This window comes from Callorhinchus milii, unplaced genomic scaffold (genome assembly GCF_018977255.1).
Source record: "Callorhinchus milii isolate IMCB2004 unplaced genomic scaffold, IMCB_Cmil_1.0 Scaffold1, whole genome shotgun sequence".
Lineage (NCBI taxonomy): Eukaryota > Metazoa > Chordata > Chondrichthyes > Chimaeriformes > Callorhinchidae > Callorhinchus > Callorhinchus milii.
Window position 1 is genome coordinate 129,765,936 of NW_024704742.1, and position 18,178 is coordinate 129,784,113.

Genomic DNA, 18,178 nt, shown 5'->3' on the forward strand with positions numbered 1-18,178 from the left:
GTGGAAAATGGAACTTATAAGGTCTTTCAGAAAGGAAGTAGACAGGTCCTGGGTACAAAAACAATTCAAGCTTATAAGTTTATGAGATAATTATAATGAAAAAATCTTATGGAAAGTCCAATGAATGGGCCAAATGAAAGAATGGCCTTTTTCGGCCTGAAACAGTTGCTATATTTTACATTGAATATCTTGGATTTACTTGTATTGGCACAATGTGACCACACAGGACAATTGTGTATTGGATTCTTTCAGAGTTCCATTATGTCCGAGAGGTTCTTGATGACTGACTTGTGTACAGGCTCAAAAGAAATATTGTTTTGGAAGTATTTTAATGAGGTGAAATGAAAGTTCTCAAGAACCACTGCCACATTTTCTGAATTTCTTTATTTCACCTAAAAAGTCTCCATATTCCAGGATCAGGTACGAAAATAGCCATATGCTCTACCCTTACATTACAGCATTATTTCACACCGTATTTTGCTATAACATTCCCGATAATTTACTTCATTGCAGCAACTTTTCTTTCCTCACAAATGAATGAACAAAGGCTTTGGTTAAACAGAGTCTTGTCTAAATCATGATTGCAAACTTGAACCCGTCAAAATTCTGGCAAAATCCAGATCCACGGAAATTGTTATCATGGTCACAGTTTCTTCCTCTATATGTTGGTGAAATGTTTAGTTACTTCTATTATATTCATGAGTGTAAGCATTTTTTTTGTCACTGGCTTGCCTTTTCGATATAACAGGAGTAATAATAATAATCCTTGCATTTGCTATAGTGCTTTTCATGCCTTCTAAACGTCTCAAAGCGCTTCACGGAATATGCTATAAAGTGAATTGACTGTATATTTGTGGGCGAAACGCGGCAGCCAATTGCGCACAGCAGTGTCCCACAAACAGTCATGGATTGAAAAATTTATTATTGTTTTGATTGTTGGAGGGATTATTATTAGGTGTGTGGAGTAAGGAAACTTGCCCAAGGTTTCGCTCTGCCTGGAATTGAACCCAGGTATTTCACTTGGAAAGCAAGTGCTCTAACCACTGAGCTACAGGACTTCAGTATTGACTGTATATAGGAGTACCCGCAATCACTTCACTAACTTGGTGATAACATGGTCCATTTGCGTTTGGAAAAGAGAAGCACTGATGAACAAATGGAATATTTGACATCACACATTATGCATTTGCCACATTTTTGTGTTTTTAAAAAAAAGTCAAGGTACAAAAATCACTATTTAAAATAAAGTAATCGTGGGAGTGGTACCAATAAATGATGGGAAATTATCAACATAACAGTAATTTTTCTTGTGATTATGATGAACTGCATGACGTTTACTGCATCTCCACCTCCGTTGTGCCTTTTGATTTACTTTTATACTTTTTCCTGATGGAAAAGAAATACTCAGTTAGTGCTGTGTATGACTGCGCAGGGAATGGAGTGAGCGCGTGTGTGGGAGAAACCAATAGAAGAGACAAAGTGAAAACACAAGGACATCTCCCAATCCAGTCAGCGGTATGTGGGAAGAGTCAGGTAAATAGGACTGAAAGGATTGCTCCTTAAAACAGCTAGACCACCACAATGAGCTGAAAGCCCTTCTTCTGTGCTGTACGTTTTAAAGTCCTATGGTTCACTCTGAGTAAGCATGAGAATTTTCACTCACAGCTATCTTCCACATTGGCTGTGTGAGTGAAGAGGGGAGAAAGGATGGGGAGGATTGCCAATCAGATCCAACCTCAGCAGTTTGCCCAATCTTTGGTTATAATGGAGAACCCATTTTATTCACTCTGATTCGATAGGATACTGACTCATAACTCCCTAGAATGGCCAAACAGAGCATCCTTCAAATGTTTTTTGTGTGTTTTTTTGATCAGCCGGGTGTCTGACACCTGCGGAAACCCATCACCAGGCTTAAGAGTATCCAAACCAAGCTGAGAATTCCACACATTTCCCCTACACATGGAAATACCTAAGATAGATTGTTGGAACAGAATGTGCACTCCCTCCCTCCCTCCTAATTCTGGAAAGTCTTAGGCGCAGGGTGGTAAGACCCAAGGCTTGGTGACCCCAGAGTGTGCTTTGGGTACTGCTGGAGTCTAAACAACATTCAAATGTTTAATATTTACCGTTCAATTGAAGCTCAGTTCAATTATATGCTCAGTTTACATTTGGTAATTTACCTTTGCAGCACAAGTCCAACCACAGCGCCAACAACGACAATACCGAAGAGACATCCGAACACAATTGCAACAGTTGTGCCTGGAAAGAGAAATTGTACAAGTTAAGGGCTGTTATTTCCACTGTTATAGGTTTGCAAGGACAGGCTCACTGGACAAATCCCCTTACTCACTAATCAAAGTGACTACATTATAGGAGGAAGGATTTGTGATGAATTGAATCAAGAGAGAAGTGGAAGTCTAGTGTTGATGTTTTTTGTCCCTTGTGTTGTCATGTGTGAGTGAGAAGGAATGGATTTAGAGAATATCATTGTCTTGAACCTAAAGATGTCATTTCAAAAAGAATGTGTTACAATAGCACATTCAGACGGTTGAAGTGGCTGCATTAATATAACAGTGATGGCATAGAATTACATGGATTTCCTGTTGTTGTGAATATTGCAAGTGGGACAGACAACGACAAGGCCAATCGAGCTATACAATGAAATCTGTGGATCTTCCAGTTTGGTTTAAAGAAAATACATTACGATCATCAAACAAATTCAAAATCTTCCGATGATTTAAAAATACCTGAGATACAACCATACATCTACTCCAATGGTACAAAGCAACACATTTATTTTATTGTCTTGGCAATGTGATAAGGGCACTACACCAAATGCAATAATTATTTATTACATTTCTGTCCTACCCATAGAGCTGGGAAACAGAGCCAGAGCAAAAATTCTTCCATACTTAATAAGATTGGGAACTGTGATCATTAAAAAATAATAATCCTTGCATTTGATACAGTGCTTTCACATTGGGAAGACGTCTCAAAATGCTTTGCAGCATTTACTGTAAAGTAAAGTGACTGTGTGCTGTGCAGTCATTCAGCTAGTTTGAAATAGAAAGATAATTTTGCCTTGTCATTTTACCCCATATTTACCATTTGGCTTCTTTTTAGAATTGTGTACAATTTATGCTATGTTTGTGCCAATTGGAAGAAATTGCTGTAATATTGTGTGTGGCTGCTAAGCCAGTGTAATTCATCATCTATGAAGCTGTGTGGTTCCCCCAGCATAGCAGATAATACCGAATGTTTGCATCTTAGTGTATGTACAAGTGTTTGCAAATTGTGGTTAACAACTGTTGTATTTCTTTTCTGGCTAAGTGGCTGGGTTCTTCCAAAACACTTACTGTAATAGTAATAATCCTTGCTTTTGATATATCACATCTTCTAGACATCTCAAAGCGATTCCCAGAAAATATGATAACGTGAATTGACTATATTTTGTGGGTGAAACGCGGCAGTCAATTGCGCAAAGCAGTGTCCCACAAACTGCTGTGGATTGAGTGACCAAGTTATTATTATTTGTATTATTATTAACCCTGGAAAGTGAACTGCCAATCGACTAACAAGTGGGTTCCTACTTGCTGCTAGGTAAACAGAGGCACGTGTGTGGAGTAAGGAAACTTGCCTAAGGAATCGAACCCGGATACTTTTGCTTGTGAGGTGAGTGCTCTAATCACTACCCTTCAGCAATGACTGTGACTAATACTGTATTAAAGTCAGGTTGTCTGTGTCCTTATTACTGTACCTGCATCCGAGTCAGAAACATCTTGTGGTATCTCTTCTGCGCCACCTCTTCCAGATCGAACTTCACATGGATAAAACAGAGAAAGCATCACTTTCAAAATTCAGAGCACAAACAATACAATTCACATTTATGCAGCACCTTTCACAGGGTTAGGGGGATGTCTCAAAGCCCTTAACGCTGCTTTGAACTTGAGCTGGTGGCGGGAGTCAAAGGGGACAGGTAGGCGAAAGATGACCGAAAGTGTGGTCAAAGAGGTACATCTTGAAATGGATCTTGAACAAGGTGAGGGCGGGAGTGAACAGACTAAGAGGCTAGCAAAACAAACTACTCTCATTACTTTTTTTTCAGCTGGATTCCCTCTTTCCCCCTCCCACCCACCCACCCCAGTCCGAATTAGTTAAATACGAAACATCCCAAACATTAAGTACAGTGCCTTGACACACGGCCTTGACATGGTCCCTAAGGGTTAGGGCACTCAAATGTCCCATATGAAATTCTGACCCCCTTCAAACTACCAGAAGACAATGCAGGCAGTTTCAGTTTGGTTCAGTTAAATAAACATTATGACAATCGCCACATGATCAGTCGGATCCACTTTTAGCACCACCCTCTGTCTCCCTCACTCCCCCAGCATGGTTGAGGTCCAAATTTAATAACAATACTAATCTTTACAATCCTAGTATTTATATAGTGCTTTTCATGTGAGGAGGACGTCCCAAAACACTTCACAAGATATACTGTAAAGTGGAGTAACTGTATTTGTGAGCGAATATGGCAGCCAATTTGTGCACAGCAATGTCCCACCAACAGCCATGACGTGAACGGTCGATTTTATTTTAGGAGATTTGATGGTCGAAAATTTGCTAGAAAATCTTTGTGGGTTTCAGTCAGGTTGTTAAGAAAACATTTTGTGGACAGATAATCTCCATTCAACATTCAAGTACTGCATATCTAATGGTTAATCATTCCAAAGAGATACATTAATGGTCACTGTTGTGACTACATTGTGATTTCCACTGTGCAGTTTGAAACTTCCATGAGCATTAGCGAACAGTCACTGAAATCAGCAATGACTTTCAGTTGAGGAGCAAAAACGTACTTGAATGTCCATTGCCATCTAGTGTTTCAGCAGAGAACTCATAAAAAAATTACCTCAATTAAGATTTGTTTGGAATCAGATGCGTGTTTGACGCATGCAGAAACTCACCACCCAAGGTTAAGAGTATCCAAACCAGACTGAAAGTTCTATATATGTATGAAAATTTCAGTTAGTGTGGTAAGAGTGTGGTAAGCACTCTGATTAGCTGCCCCGCATGAAGGGCACTATGTAAATGCAAATTGTTGTTGCACTGTTTCTCTGGTGGGGCTCATTTTGATTGAGTGCTTTTCCCATCAGTGTGACTTCTCAAAGGGCTTCACGGGATTTACTGTAAAGAAGTGACTTTGTACGTGAGTGCGACAGCCAATTTGTGCACAGTATTGTCCCCATAAGTAGCCATGAAGTGAATGACCATTTCCGGGGAATTTGGGTGCAAGTTGGCAAAGGCTTGGGGGACCCAGGATGTGTATAGGGAGGGACACTCATGGAGTATAACCAACTAAAACCATGCAATTTGGTGGATTGAGTGACGATATTATTATTTTTTTTTGGAAGGATTATTACCACCGGAAAGCGATCCACAAATCGACTAACAACCAGGTTCCTATTTACAACTAGATAAACAGAGGCGTGTGCAATAAGGAAACTTGCCTAAGGTTTCGCCCTGCCCGGGAATTAAACCTGGGTCCTCTGGCTTGTGAGGCGAGCTCGCTAACCACTACGCTATGGGATTCCACAGGAGGGCGCCTCAAACTGCTTTACACAGTTGGCTGGGAGGCCAAGTATTTGGAAATGAATTAGTACTGCGATTGATTGCAAAATTTTGAAAATAAATAAATAAACAAATGAATTAATGACTAAAAATAATAACTTGGTCACTCAATCCAAGATTATTTGCGGGACACCGCTGTGCACAATTGGATGCCACAAATCGCCCACAAAATGTACAGTCAATTCACTTTACAGTGTGTTCTGTGAAGCGCTTTGGGACGTCCTCCCGTCGTGAAAAGCGCTATATCAAATGCAAGGATTATTATTATTATTAATCTGTGAAGCGCTTTGAGATGTCTCGAAAACGTGATAAGGCGCTATGTCAAATACAAAGATTATTATTGTAATAATAGTTCCTAGTCATAGAATCGGCAGTTAACGGGAAACATTTTACTCTCAAAATTCTCTTTCGTCCACCAACTGCTGCAGAAGCGCATCCCTGCCCGATTCCTAAACGTCCATTCCTCAAGAACAGTAGCAATAAGATCCTCGGGGCATTTGTTCTTTACAGCAAACCTCTGAACAATTAAGAATGTACAAACATTTTTAAAAAAATATTGAGTATTTACCACAAAGGGTCCTGCATTCATTGCCGGTCGCAAATTGGTTTCCATTGCCATGACAGCCGCTGTAGAAGAATGTTTCGCATTTGTTTTGCTCTGCATTGTAGTACCACCTCAAGAGAAAAGCCTTGCAGTCTCCTTTCGCCTTCTCCAGTTTACACTTGGCATCTGCATAACAACGTGTGAAAGGAGAAGTTTAGATCACCAAGGGAACTTAACTCTCCAGACTTTTTTTTGTTGAGTTCATAGAAAATTAATAGATTCCTTATCAAGAAATATTTCACAGATTAGCAGATTGGAACAAAAAAACAGAAAGTTGTCCAAATGAAAAATGAGGGAGTGATTATTTGGCTGAGGTGGATACATTTCTGTTAGGTCAGGGTATGAAGTGACATGGGCCAAGGGCGGATAATTGGAGTTGAGACAGATCAGCCATGATCTTATAGAATGGTGGAACAGATTTGAAGGGCTGAATGGCCTACTCCTGTTCCTATGATTTGGGATTTTTGAAGCCATTTTAATATTACTAATCACATAGTTATGCAAATGAAATGGGCTCTTGAAAATTCCTGTTGGTCCAGCCTAGAATTTGTAACAGCTTCAGTCGATCAGAGCTCAGATCAGTTTGTTCCCTGGGTTTTTTTTTATTCATAAATATGAAACATAGTCTTGACCTTACATTTGTATTGCACAGAGGATAGAATTCCTTAATTTAGAGGTTAGAAGTGTAGAACCATAGAAATGTGCGGCACAGAAAAAAGACTATTGTGTCTGCACTAGTTCTTTTAAAGAGCAATTCTTTCACTTTCATTCACCTGCCCTTAGCCCCAATACCCCTTTAGGTTAGAATTGTAAAGCGTTTTATGGATAATGGCTTCTCATATCTCTTAAAAGCATCAAAAAACAATAAGAAGAATGGATATATTTTTAGCAGTCAATCGCTGTCCTCAAGTTTAGCATACAAATACAAAGAATAAAAAATCATGACTTTTATAAACAACAGTGATTACTGAATAGGTTTAATTATTAGTACTTTTGGTATTTTTAAAAAATAGGTATTTAAATATATTTTTTATTGAAAGATATAGCAACGATTTTACAGCACTTACAATAAGGATACAACAACAACAACTTGCACTTATAAAGCACCCTCCACGCAGGGTAGCATCTCAGAGCACTTATGGTGCTCAGAGGATACAGCATAGGTTCACTCGGACGATACCAGGGCTGGCAGATTATTACCATAAAGATAGATTGGAAAGGTAGGCCTTTTATCACAGAAGAGATGGTTACGAGGGGACCTAATAGAGGTGTTTACAATTACAATAGGATTTGATGAAGTTAGCATAAAGAGGCTGTTCCCACTTGTTGGGGAGTTGTAACCAGAGTACACAAGTGTAAGATAAAGACTAGAGGATCTAAAAAAGAATTTAGGAGTATATTCTTCACACAGAGTGAAGAGAAGTTGGAACTTGTTGTCTGAAGCAGTAGTTGAAGAGGACGGAAATGGAAGGCTATGGGAGTGAGTAAGGAGTAGAGAATAATGTGGAGTATAAACACTACCACAGACTGGTTGGACCAAACATGTTGTTTCCGTGCTGTATAATCTACATAACTTACCACCTTCTGGGAACAGTTTTGTATACTGCTCAGAACAAATTTGTAAACAAATTGTCTCTGTGTCAAAATTGTTCCCATTGCCTCCATCCCCGTTGTAGAGAAATGGTGAGCATTTGTCCAGATTGGAGTCATAGTACCAATTTATGGATTTTGGTTTGGAATCTTTCACAGTTCCCATATTCTTTTCCTCATTGCATTCTTTCGCTGCTGAGAGAGAAAAAACATATTTTTTGTTAGTGACTAATAGCTGTTAGCAGTTAAATACTGATAATAATCTTTACATTTGATATAGTGCCTTTCACTGTCCGAGACACAACCCCCTGTAAAGGTCACTATTTAAATGTTGTTCACATCAGAAGAACGTCTCAAAGTGCTTCACAGTATATACTGTAAAGTGTAGTGATCGTATATTTTGTAGTCAAACCCGGCAGCCAATTTGCACTCAGCTATGTGATTTTATATTGTTAGTTACAAACCATGATAAGTAGCTGCTGATTGTCTTGTGCTGTAGAGATATATATAGTACAATATTGTACATAGCGAAATATAACCAGATTGTTTTCTTATTAAGTGCCTGTGTGGCTTCCTGTCACAGGGGGGAAAAAAGGCTGCATCTAATTCCTCTCAAATGCACGCCTAAGTATTTATTTTTTATGCAAATGGTGAAATGAAGTTTGGCATTGTTACTAATATGGTAATTGGTAAAACAAAGAGTTTGAAAGTAAAACAAAATCCAGGCTTGTTACGGTTCAGTAGAGGGCAATATCTGCTTGCTGCAGTCAAATCTGATCTCTGTGATTGGGGCAATTTTCATACACTATGCTGAACCCCCAAACTGAAGTAAATGGGTGGCTTGGAACGCTTCAAAGTAACCTGTAGTTGAAGCCAAAGAATACATCAACAGGTTTAAGAGAAAACTCACACAAGCATACATGTATGAGGGAGAATGTAACAAAGGGGTATAGGTGAGGGGACCAGGAGTGCTGGAGACTCATATGGAGTATAAGACTCGTTGGGTTGAATGGCCTGTTTCCATGTCCTATCACTCGATTGTAACCCTTGGCAAGTGGGCAAGAGAATAAGAGAATAGAGAAGTGCGAAGTCATCCGCCTAGGTAGCAAAAACAATAGAGCGGGTTATTTTTTAGAAGGGGAGAGATTGGAATGTGTTAGCGTCCAGAGGGACTTGGGTGTCCTTGTACACCAATCACAGAAAGTTAGTCTGCAGATGCAGCAGCAATTAGGAAGGCGAACGGTATGTTAGCATTCATTATGAAAGGATTAGAGTATAAGAGTAGGCAAGTCTTGCTGCAACTGTATAGGGCCCTGGTGAGACCACACCTGGAATACTGTGTGCAGTTTTGGTCTCCTCATTCAAGGAAGGATGTACTTGCCTTGGAGAGGGTGCAGCGTAGATTTACTAGGTTAGTACCAGGGATGAAGGGGATGAGTTACGAGGATAGGCTGACCAATTTGGGCCTATATTCTCTGAAATATAGAAGAATTAGAGGGGTTCTTATAGAAACCTATAAGATCATCAAAGGGCATGATAGAGTAGATAGTGGGAGATTGTTTCCCCTGGTTGGAGAAACTAAAACCAGGGGTCACAACCTTAAAATCAGAGGCCAGCCCTTTCGCACTGAGTTGAGGAAGAACTTCTTCACTCAAAGGGTGGTGAATGTATGGAACTTGCTACCCCAAAGGGCTGTTGACGCTCAGTCCACTGAGATAGATATATTTCTTATTGCAAAAGGGATTAAGGGATATGGGGATAAGGCAGGGTTATGGTATTAGCTGGAGTTAGATTAGAAGATCAGCCATGATTGAATGGTGGGGCAGGCTCGAAGGGCCGAATGGCCTACTCCTGCTCCTATATGTTATGTTATGTTAATAAGGTACATTGTAAAGATGTACATTGTAAAACGGCAGCTAATAAATACACTGAGGGGGAGAAATGCAACATTTCATAAGAAATTTGATGTGAAAATTCTCGCAACAAATCTGCAATGGTATTTTACTACATTTATTCCCACCCCATTGAATGTAAGATTGCTGAGAACTTCTCAGACAATAATGAATTTTTTTCTCAAATAGTCATGCAGTAGACAAAGCATGAAATAAGGTACAGTAAACTCCTAATAACTTGACCCTGGCTTAACTTATCATTACAATTTAAGTCATCATACTGTCAGTAACCCAGTCACAATTAATAATAATTAATAATCTAGAAAAATAATAATCTTTGCAATTGATATGGTGCCTTATCACGCCTTTGAGACGTCTCAAAGGCCTTTACTGTATATACTGTAAAGTGAATTGACTGTATATTTTGTGGGTGAAACATGGCACCCAATTGGGCACAGCAATGTCCCACGAACAGTCGTGGATTGAGTAGCCAAATTATTCTTAGTCTTTTCTTTTTTGGAAGGAATTATTACCCCATGGAAAAGCGATCCGCCAATTGACTAACATCCAGGTTCCTACTTACTGCTAGATAAACAGAGGGTTGTGGAGTAAGGAAACTCGCTTAACATTTCGTTCTGCCCATTTACAAAGATTTATAGCACAAAAAGATTTATTTATATATTTATACATATGCCTAACCCGCCATTCCAGATAATTTATCACTGAGTCCTTTTGCTTTGGAGTGACTAGTTATCAGGAGTTTACTGTATTGGATCACTTAACAATGATGGTGCAAAGATGGTGGTTAACAGTAGTCCCATCACACTTTATTGTGAAGGAGGAAGAGAAGGGGATGACAGCCAAGTCAGAAATCCAGAAAGAGCACAAGAGATAAAAATTATCCAAATAACAATGGATATGGTTATAAAAATATTAGAAACTCTTACAGCAGACTTAAGACTTAGTCTAGGCTGGGGAATTCATACTATAAGCCTCAAAGGCTTATCCATACTATAAGCTTGACATTTTGGAATTTTGCTAAATTGAGAGATATTGATGATTGGCAATTTTTTAAGTTAACTCTGTTATTTAAAAAAAATCATGAGAGTTTCCCAGAAGGTTGGGGATTTAAGAACCACGTCAGGACGTTGAGCTCAACAACAACAACAACAAGATTACATTTGTGTAGTGCCTTTCATCTCAATTGTGTGATATGGTGTTATACCAAATACAAAAAATAATTATACATAATAATTTTACAAGGTCTGCCTCAGGTTTTGAAATTATTCATTCTCTGATGATTCAGGTTTATTAATCAGACAAATAAATTTAGCTTTTGCTGGTGGAAATTGCATGTTTTAAATCAAAACTATGAATTTTTAGAAATGAATTAATTTTCTGAAACATTGGTTTAGTGACAGAAAGGAATTGTCTCAACATTTTATAAAGAATAATAATAATTCTTGCATTTAATATAACGCCTGATCAAGTCTTCGTGATGTCTCAAAGCACTTCACAGAATATACAGTAAAGTGAACTGACTGTATATTTTGACTGTTTGTGCGCACAAGTGTCCCGCAAACAGTCGTAGAATCACAGAATCATAGAATTATACAGCACAGAAAGAGGCCATTCTGCCCATCGTGTCTGTGCTGGCTCTTTGAAAAGAGCTATCCAAATCAATCTCATTTCCCCGCTCTCTCCCTGTAGCCCTACAAATGTGTCCTCCCCAAATAATTATCTACTTCTCTCTTAAAAGTTGTAATCAAATCGGCTTCCACCATTCTTTCAGGCAATACATTCCAGATCCGAATAGCTTGCTGTGTGAAAAAATTTCTTCTCACCTCCCCTCTGTTTTGTTTAACAACTATTTTAAATCAGTGCCCTCGGATTACCGACCCATCCAAGAATAGTTTCTCCTTGTTCACCCTATAATTCCCCTCATAATTTAGAAAACTTCTATTAAGTCTCCTCTTAACCTTCTCTGCTCCAAGGAGAATAATCCTCGCTTCTCCAGCCTCTCCTGATAACTGAAGTCCCTCATTCCTGGTACCATTCTGGTAAATCTCCTTTGCACCAACTCCAATGCCTTGACATCGTTCCTAAAGTGTGGTGCCCAGAACTGAACACAGTCTCCAGTTAAGGTCCAACCAGTGTTTTATAAAGGTTCATCATAACTTCCTGACTTTTGTATTCTATGCCCCTATTTATAAAGCCTAGTATCCCGTATGCTTTTTTAACAGCTTTATCTACCTGTCCTGCCACCTTCAAAGATTTACTTATATGAACTCCAGGTCTCTGTTCCCTCACCCCTTTAAGATTATACATTCAGTTTATATTGCCTCTCCTCCCAACATGCATCACTTTGCATTTCTCCACATTAAACTTCATCTGCCAATTGTTGCCCATTTTACCAGTCTTCTACTAACCTCGTCACTGTTTACTACTTTCCTGGCGTAGTATCATCAGCAAACTTGCAAATTGTACTCCCCGTACCCAAGTTCAGGTCATTTTTACAGATCAAAAACATCAGTGGTCCCAATACTGACCTCTGGGGGACACCACTGCACACTTCCCTCCAGTCAGAAAAATATCTGTTCACCACCACTCTGCTTTCTGTCTCTGAGCCAGTTCTGTATCCATGCTGCCACTGTCCCTTTAATACCATGGGCTTCTATTTTGCTTACAAGTCTCTTACTTTATCAAACGCCTTTTGAAAATCCATACAAACTACATCAACGGCACTACCTTCATCCATCCTCTCCGTTACTTCATAAAAAAACTCTATCAAGTTTATTAGACACAATTTGCCTTTAATAAACCCATGTTAGTTGTCCTTTATTAAGTCATATTTATCTCAGTGAAAATTTATTTTTTCCCGAGTTGGAGTCTCGAGAAGTTTCCCCACTATTGACGATAAGCTGACTGGCCTGTAGTTCCTGGATTTATCCTTCTGCCCCTTTTTGTACAGGGGAGTAACATTTGCAATCCTCCAGTCCTCTGGCACCACACCGGTGTCCAAGGAGGATTGGAAGATTGTGGCCAGAGCATTCGTTATTTCCTCCCTTACTTCCCTCAGTAACCCAGGATGCATCCCGTCCGGACCGAGGACTTATCTACCTTGAGCACGGACAACCTGTTTAGTACCTCCTTTTGGTTTATTCTTATCTTATCTAATTTCTCTACCCTCTCCTCAGATACTGTGGCATTGGCTGCATTTTCTTTTGTGAAGACAGGTGCAAAGTACATCAGCCAAGCCCCCTCCTCCACAAGTCCACAAGTCGCGGATCGAGTGACCAAATTTATTGCCCTTCGAGATTTGTGATGAATTTCTGTGCACTTGCTCTAGTCATCCTGTCTGTGGCAGTGTGTAGCATTGTATCTACGCACACACCTGCCTGTTATTTTTTTCAGTTGAGCTGATAGACATGTTCAAAGTTGTGTTGTTGCGGGTTTGAAATGCAAATATTATTTTAAGCTTGATTTATGCACAACACCCTGTGCACAAATTAAAGTGGAAAATACTGCGTGGGAGAAACTTGTTCCAAATAAAACAGCCATTCACTTCATGGCTGTTTGTGGGACAATGTTGGTCGCAAATTGTCTACCGTGTTTCCTTACAATATAGAGTCACTGCACATTAGAGTGTACCCTTTGAAGAGCTTCGAGAAATTTTCCGACGTGAAAGGTACTATATCAAATGTGAGGATTTTGATTATTATTATTAACGTTGTTACAATTTAGATCACTCCGTAGAGATAGTTCTAAATGGTTTTCAATAATGAGTCAGCAAGATCAATAACACTGCCACTTTACACTTGAATGGATGCTACTTTTCTTAGTATTCCCAAAATAACTACTTTCTACAGAAAGTGCACATTATTATTATTACAAATACATTAGTTTATTGGCAGCTGACTGTTTTTGATTTAAGTTATTTTTAAAATGTGCAGGTTATCAGAAGCTATCGGAAACTCTTAAATCCATTGTCACAATTTCAACCACATTTTTTGTGCGTGAAAGTAAGTCCCTGTTTATTTTCTTCTCAATTGTTCTGTCCCTACTCCTCGTTTCCTGGCTTCCCTTGCCTTGCGCACAATGTTCATTGACACAACACTCTCCAAAAATGACACTCGCAGACATAGGAGACAGAAAAGAAGTCTGGAGCAAGTCTCCCTCCCTCCCGCTTTCCCTTTGGGTCTCTGCCCTACACTTCTCCACAGCCACATGGCTATCAAGAAAAAAAAACGGGCAAAACCATATTCTGCCAACCTACAACTCAGCTCAATTCATTATCACTCCAGGTAAAAACGAGCTGAAATTAAAAAAATTGGTAAAAGATTTGTGTGTGTGTATGTGTGCGGGTTGGGTGGGTGAGATGGGGGGGTGGTTAGATTTTAATTAATAGCTTTCAAAAGGGAATTGAATAAAGGGATTTGGGAAAGGAAAAAATATGCAAAATATGGGGAAAATCAAAGGCAGGCAAATGGAGCTAAGTGAACAGATCTTTTCAGAGATCCATCGCAGAGATGGGCTGAGTGACAACTCTCCCCCCAACCACTTCTGTGCTGTTAAACTGTGTCATTCCATGAAGATCGAACGTGACTGACAATGCCCTGATAAACTAAAGCTGCCATGTTGGGTGGGACCTCCAGTGCACAGTGCTCTAAATGGACGTTCACAAGATCAAAGGATTGTGATCACAAGATCAATCTGGATGAAGAAGGCTCATCTGATCTCATCCCTCCACAGGTTTCACTCCCCCACTCCTGGGGAGGTCTTAGTCTCAGCCACAGATTCTTGTGAAAATAATAATAATTCTTGTATTTGATCTAGTGTCTTATCATGACATCGAGACGTCACAAAACGCTTCACAGAATATACTGTAAAGTGGATCGACTGTTTTTTTTATGGGTGAAATGAGAATACAATGAGCAAAGGAGCAGATGCTTTCTCTACAGGGAGAGAGGCTCCTAACCCTGCGACTTTTGCCTTTTGCTAGGAGGTTGAGAGCTGCATTCGTCAAAGCCTGGGAACTGGCCGCCACTCTTGGTGGAAGCAGAAAGTGTTGTTTGTTTAGAGAACAAATTAGATAGATTTCTGCTGGAAAATAATATCTCGGGATAAAGTACATAGTTTGGGAAATGACATGTCACACGACTGCCAGTATGGTGGAAGGTGAGCTGGATGGACCTTGGTCTTCGTTTGCCTAGCAAATTCTTTTGTTCTTTCGTTCTTATTCTGACCCACCCATCCTGATTTCTCAACCACCGAATGACTCAGGAAGACCAAAGCAAAGGAAAGATTAGGGAACCAAAGGTTGAATTACATCTCATCTTTGCCCAGCCCAGGAGCAAAAAATCAACCAAGATGTTCCTTCCTGATTAATTTTAAACACTTTGCCACTGACTTGTACAATGAGTCATCCTCTGTACGGGTTGGTGTTCCTAACAGACAGTGAATTGCCATTCTTATACTAGGCGCACAATGACATGTTTAAATTTGATGTATAAAAATATATTTGCTGAACTTTGATACTGTACATTCCATGGTTTAAAATACTCTGCGAAAGTTTTTTTGGGGGGAAAACGGCAAAAGTGCCAATTAACCAATGGCGATCAACCAGAATGGGGGATGGTGAACTTTAACAACCAGCATGAAGTTTCCAAAAATCAGAAATATATTTTTATATATCAAATTTAAACATGTCATTTTAAACCGAGACTGATAGCTGGACTATTCTATTATATTATATTCAATTTCAACAAATGCAGTGATAAATCTCAGAAAATCTGTTCTCCTCCAATCTATTTTTCTTTCTCCACCCCAGAAAATTCATCTTATATGCTTTGTTGGGAGCACATTTTAAAGTAACAAATAAAGTAACAAGTAATAAATTCCCTCTTCCCCTACTCTGGCCTCCCAGAGCTTCTCACACAATAACGTCTGTATAATGTAGCCTCGTGCTTACAAGAAGCCAGGCTTCCTGCTAAGGCAGATTTGTATAGATTTTAGACCCACCACACGATTGCATGATCTGGCTAGCAAACCGTATGTAATAACTGAATGGTCAGGGGATAGCTTGAAATTTTAAATAAAAAAAATTAAATCCACGCTCAAAAAAAGTTAGTTTTTCTTATAAAAAAAACACAAAAAGCCACTTACCTATAGCTGTAACACTCGGAATAGAAGCCAAAATGCAGATTCCCAGGTATAAAGCTATCCTTCTCATCCTTGCGTTTTGGGATTTCAGCTGAATTGAAAACCGGCAGTATCTTGAGCTCAAGCTGTGTGTTCGATGCTCCCCGACGTATCCACATAGACTTGCAAACAATTTGTCAACTGCCTTTAGTCTATCGATTTTTATAACATTTTATGATCCAATGGCAGTTTCAACAAACTGACCCTTGTACTAACTTGAGCAATAACATTTACATAATGTGATAGTGTAACCAAGTTACACTAGGATGTTGACCCATCCTCCATCACTGGTGAACGAAACTTTTACTGCAGACGCTATTTTGCTTTGGGTGCCACATTTAATACGTCACCATTTGTCGATACTCAGTCCAAGTATTAATGATGAGATGGTCCCAATGGCATTTCGGTCCCTTTGATGTCAGCCAGCAGAGACAAGCCCACCACAAATCACACTATAAAATATATAGCATTTTAATATATATTGACGTCTATGACCTGAGTTAGGTTGACCATATTTTGTAAACCAAATCCAGGAACACACATAAACAAAACAGAACTCACCGAAATTGCTGATGTTGGCAGTACTGGATTAGTTGGATTTAGTGGCTGTGTTTCTCTGAGGAGCGTATCTGTTTTAGAATGTTATTGTAGTTGCTCAGTTTGATGCTGAACTCAAGACAGGGCAAATTTGACCCCAGGGACACAGTATCTCAACTATAGAAATCAGGGATGTATGGTCACCCTACCTAAGTGAAATATTCAAAGCCATTATAGCATCTCTCAAATGACCTTAAAAGGATCTTTGTCCTTACTTAAATAATACAGTGTACTGTCCATTGCCGGTTTGTCATATAGATCAACAGTTCCTCTTATATAACTTCAAATAATAATACCTCCAAAAACCAAAAACAATAATAAAAATTGGTCATTTTCAATCTACGACTGTTTGTGGGACATTGCTGTGCGCAATTGGCTGCCGCGTTCGCCCACAAATATACAGTCAATTCACTTTACAGTGTGTTCTGTGAAGCACTTTGGGACGTCCTCCCGACGTGAAAAGCGCTATATCAAATGCAAGGATTATTATTATTATTAAGGCCTCAGTTCCACAATGAAGTGAACTTTATTTCAAAAAAATGACTTTGCATTCCATGCAAAAAAAGTTGCATATTGTTCTGTTGCATTTTTCCCTTTACACAAGGTAAAATAATCGTCCCATTAATGTCTCATTTAAGGTGCTTTGCAATGTTTATCCATATTATTCATGCAATGTGTCATATAGGTTAGACTACAACAGATACTCATATTGTATCATGATGTCATCCAGGGAAAATAGGGGAGTGGAGAGAAATTTCTTTCAGTTTATCAATGACTAACAAAACTAAGGGCACCATAAACCATCACAGCTATTGGAACATAGGAACAGTGCCAGTCAGACCTTCGAACCTGTTCCACCATTCTATTAGATCATGGCTGATCTGTATCTCAACTCCATTTACCTACCTTTTCTCCATATTCCTTGATCCCCTTAGCTATCAAATATCTAACAACCTCAGACTTGAATTGATGACTTGTGGCTTTACTTTGGTCTTCTCATACAATTTTCTTCCACCATATACCCCTTAAACTTCATTTATCTTGTTGTATTTGTCTATTATTAGGTGTCAGCCAGGCTCAGTCAGTAGCTTCTGAGTCTGAAGGTTGTGGGTTCAAGCCTCACATGACTGACTGTGAGCTCACAGCTCCAGGTTGACACTCCAGTGCAGTGCTGGGGAGAAATCTGCATTGTCAGGGGTGTCATCCTTTGGATGTAATGGTAAACTAGGGTCCCCTTTCCCTGTTCAGGTGGACATTATAGATCCCATCACACTATCTTAAAAGAGAAGAGAGTTTCTCCCAGTGATCCGGTCAACCATCTAAAATTGGTCATTCACTTCATGGCTGTTTGTGGGGTTATTGTATTTGCTGATTGACTGCTAAGCTCAACTAACAAAATACACAGTCACTGCACTCTACAGTAAATGCTGTGAAGAAGTTTGAGACAGGTTGACGATGTGATAAGGTGCTATATCAAATGCAAGGATTATTGTTAATACTGACATCACGTGTTGTGCATAAATCCCATGAGGAAACATATATTTACCCTCAGTAAAGCTCTGAATGGACAATTTAAGGCCAATAACCAATATTGTTTTAATATCACTGGCATAATAAGGATTCAACACCTCAGGTATCTCAGTGCTGTGGAATTTTGGGATCAAGA

The 18,178-nt window shown here is 39.3% G+C and overlaps 1 protein-coding gene across 2 annotated transcripts; it reads right to left on the minus strand.

The window, feature by feature from the left end:
• Positions 1-365: 365 nt before the first annotated feature.
• Positions 366-16,055, minus strand: wu:fb59d01 (uncharacterized protein LOC322379 homolog). Of its 2 annotated transcripts, none has more exons than XM_007897183.2 (6): positions 15,880-16,055; positions 7,811-8,014; positions 6,197-6,358; positions 3,758-3,817; positions 2,181-2,259; positions 366-1,386 (listed from the first exon to the last, which is right to left on the minus strand). In XM_007897183.2, the coding sequence occupies exons 1-6, from the start codon at positions 15,944-15,946 to the stop codon at positions 1,335-1,337; spliced, it is 624 nt and encodes a 207-aa protein (XP_007895374.1). In that variant the 5' UTR covers positions 15,947-16,055; the 3' UTR covers positions 366-1,334. The 2 variants fall into 2 exon arrangements, with proteins under 2 accessions (XP_007895374.1, XP_007895373.1); XM_007897182.2 differs by having other exon boundaries at positions 7,811-8,017.
• Between the last annotated feature and the right edge of the window lie 2,123 nt (positions 16,056-18,178).

What these genes read in the sequence shown, in the direction of transcription:
- wu:fb59d01 (XM_007897182.2), bottom strand. Translation starts at nt 15,946, where the DNA reads ATGAGAAGGATAGCTTTATACCTGGGAATCTGCATTTTGGCTTCTATT. An exon ending in TGAATGCAGGACCCTTTGTG is followed by an intron (nt 3,818 to 6,196) that starts GTAAATACTCAA and finishes ATCCATGTGAAG; the next exon opens with TTCGATCTGGAAGAGGTGGC. An exon ending in TGTTTCTGACTCGGATGCAG is followed by an intron (nt 2,260 to 3,757) that starts GTACAGTAATAA and finishes TTCTCTTTCCAG; the next exon opens with GCACAACTGTTGCAATTGTG.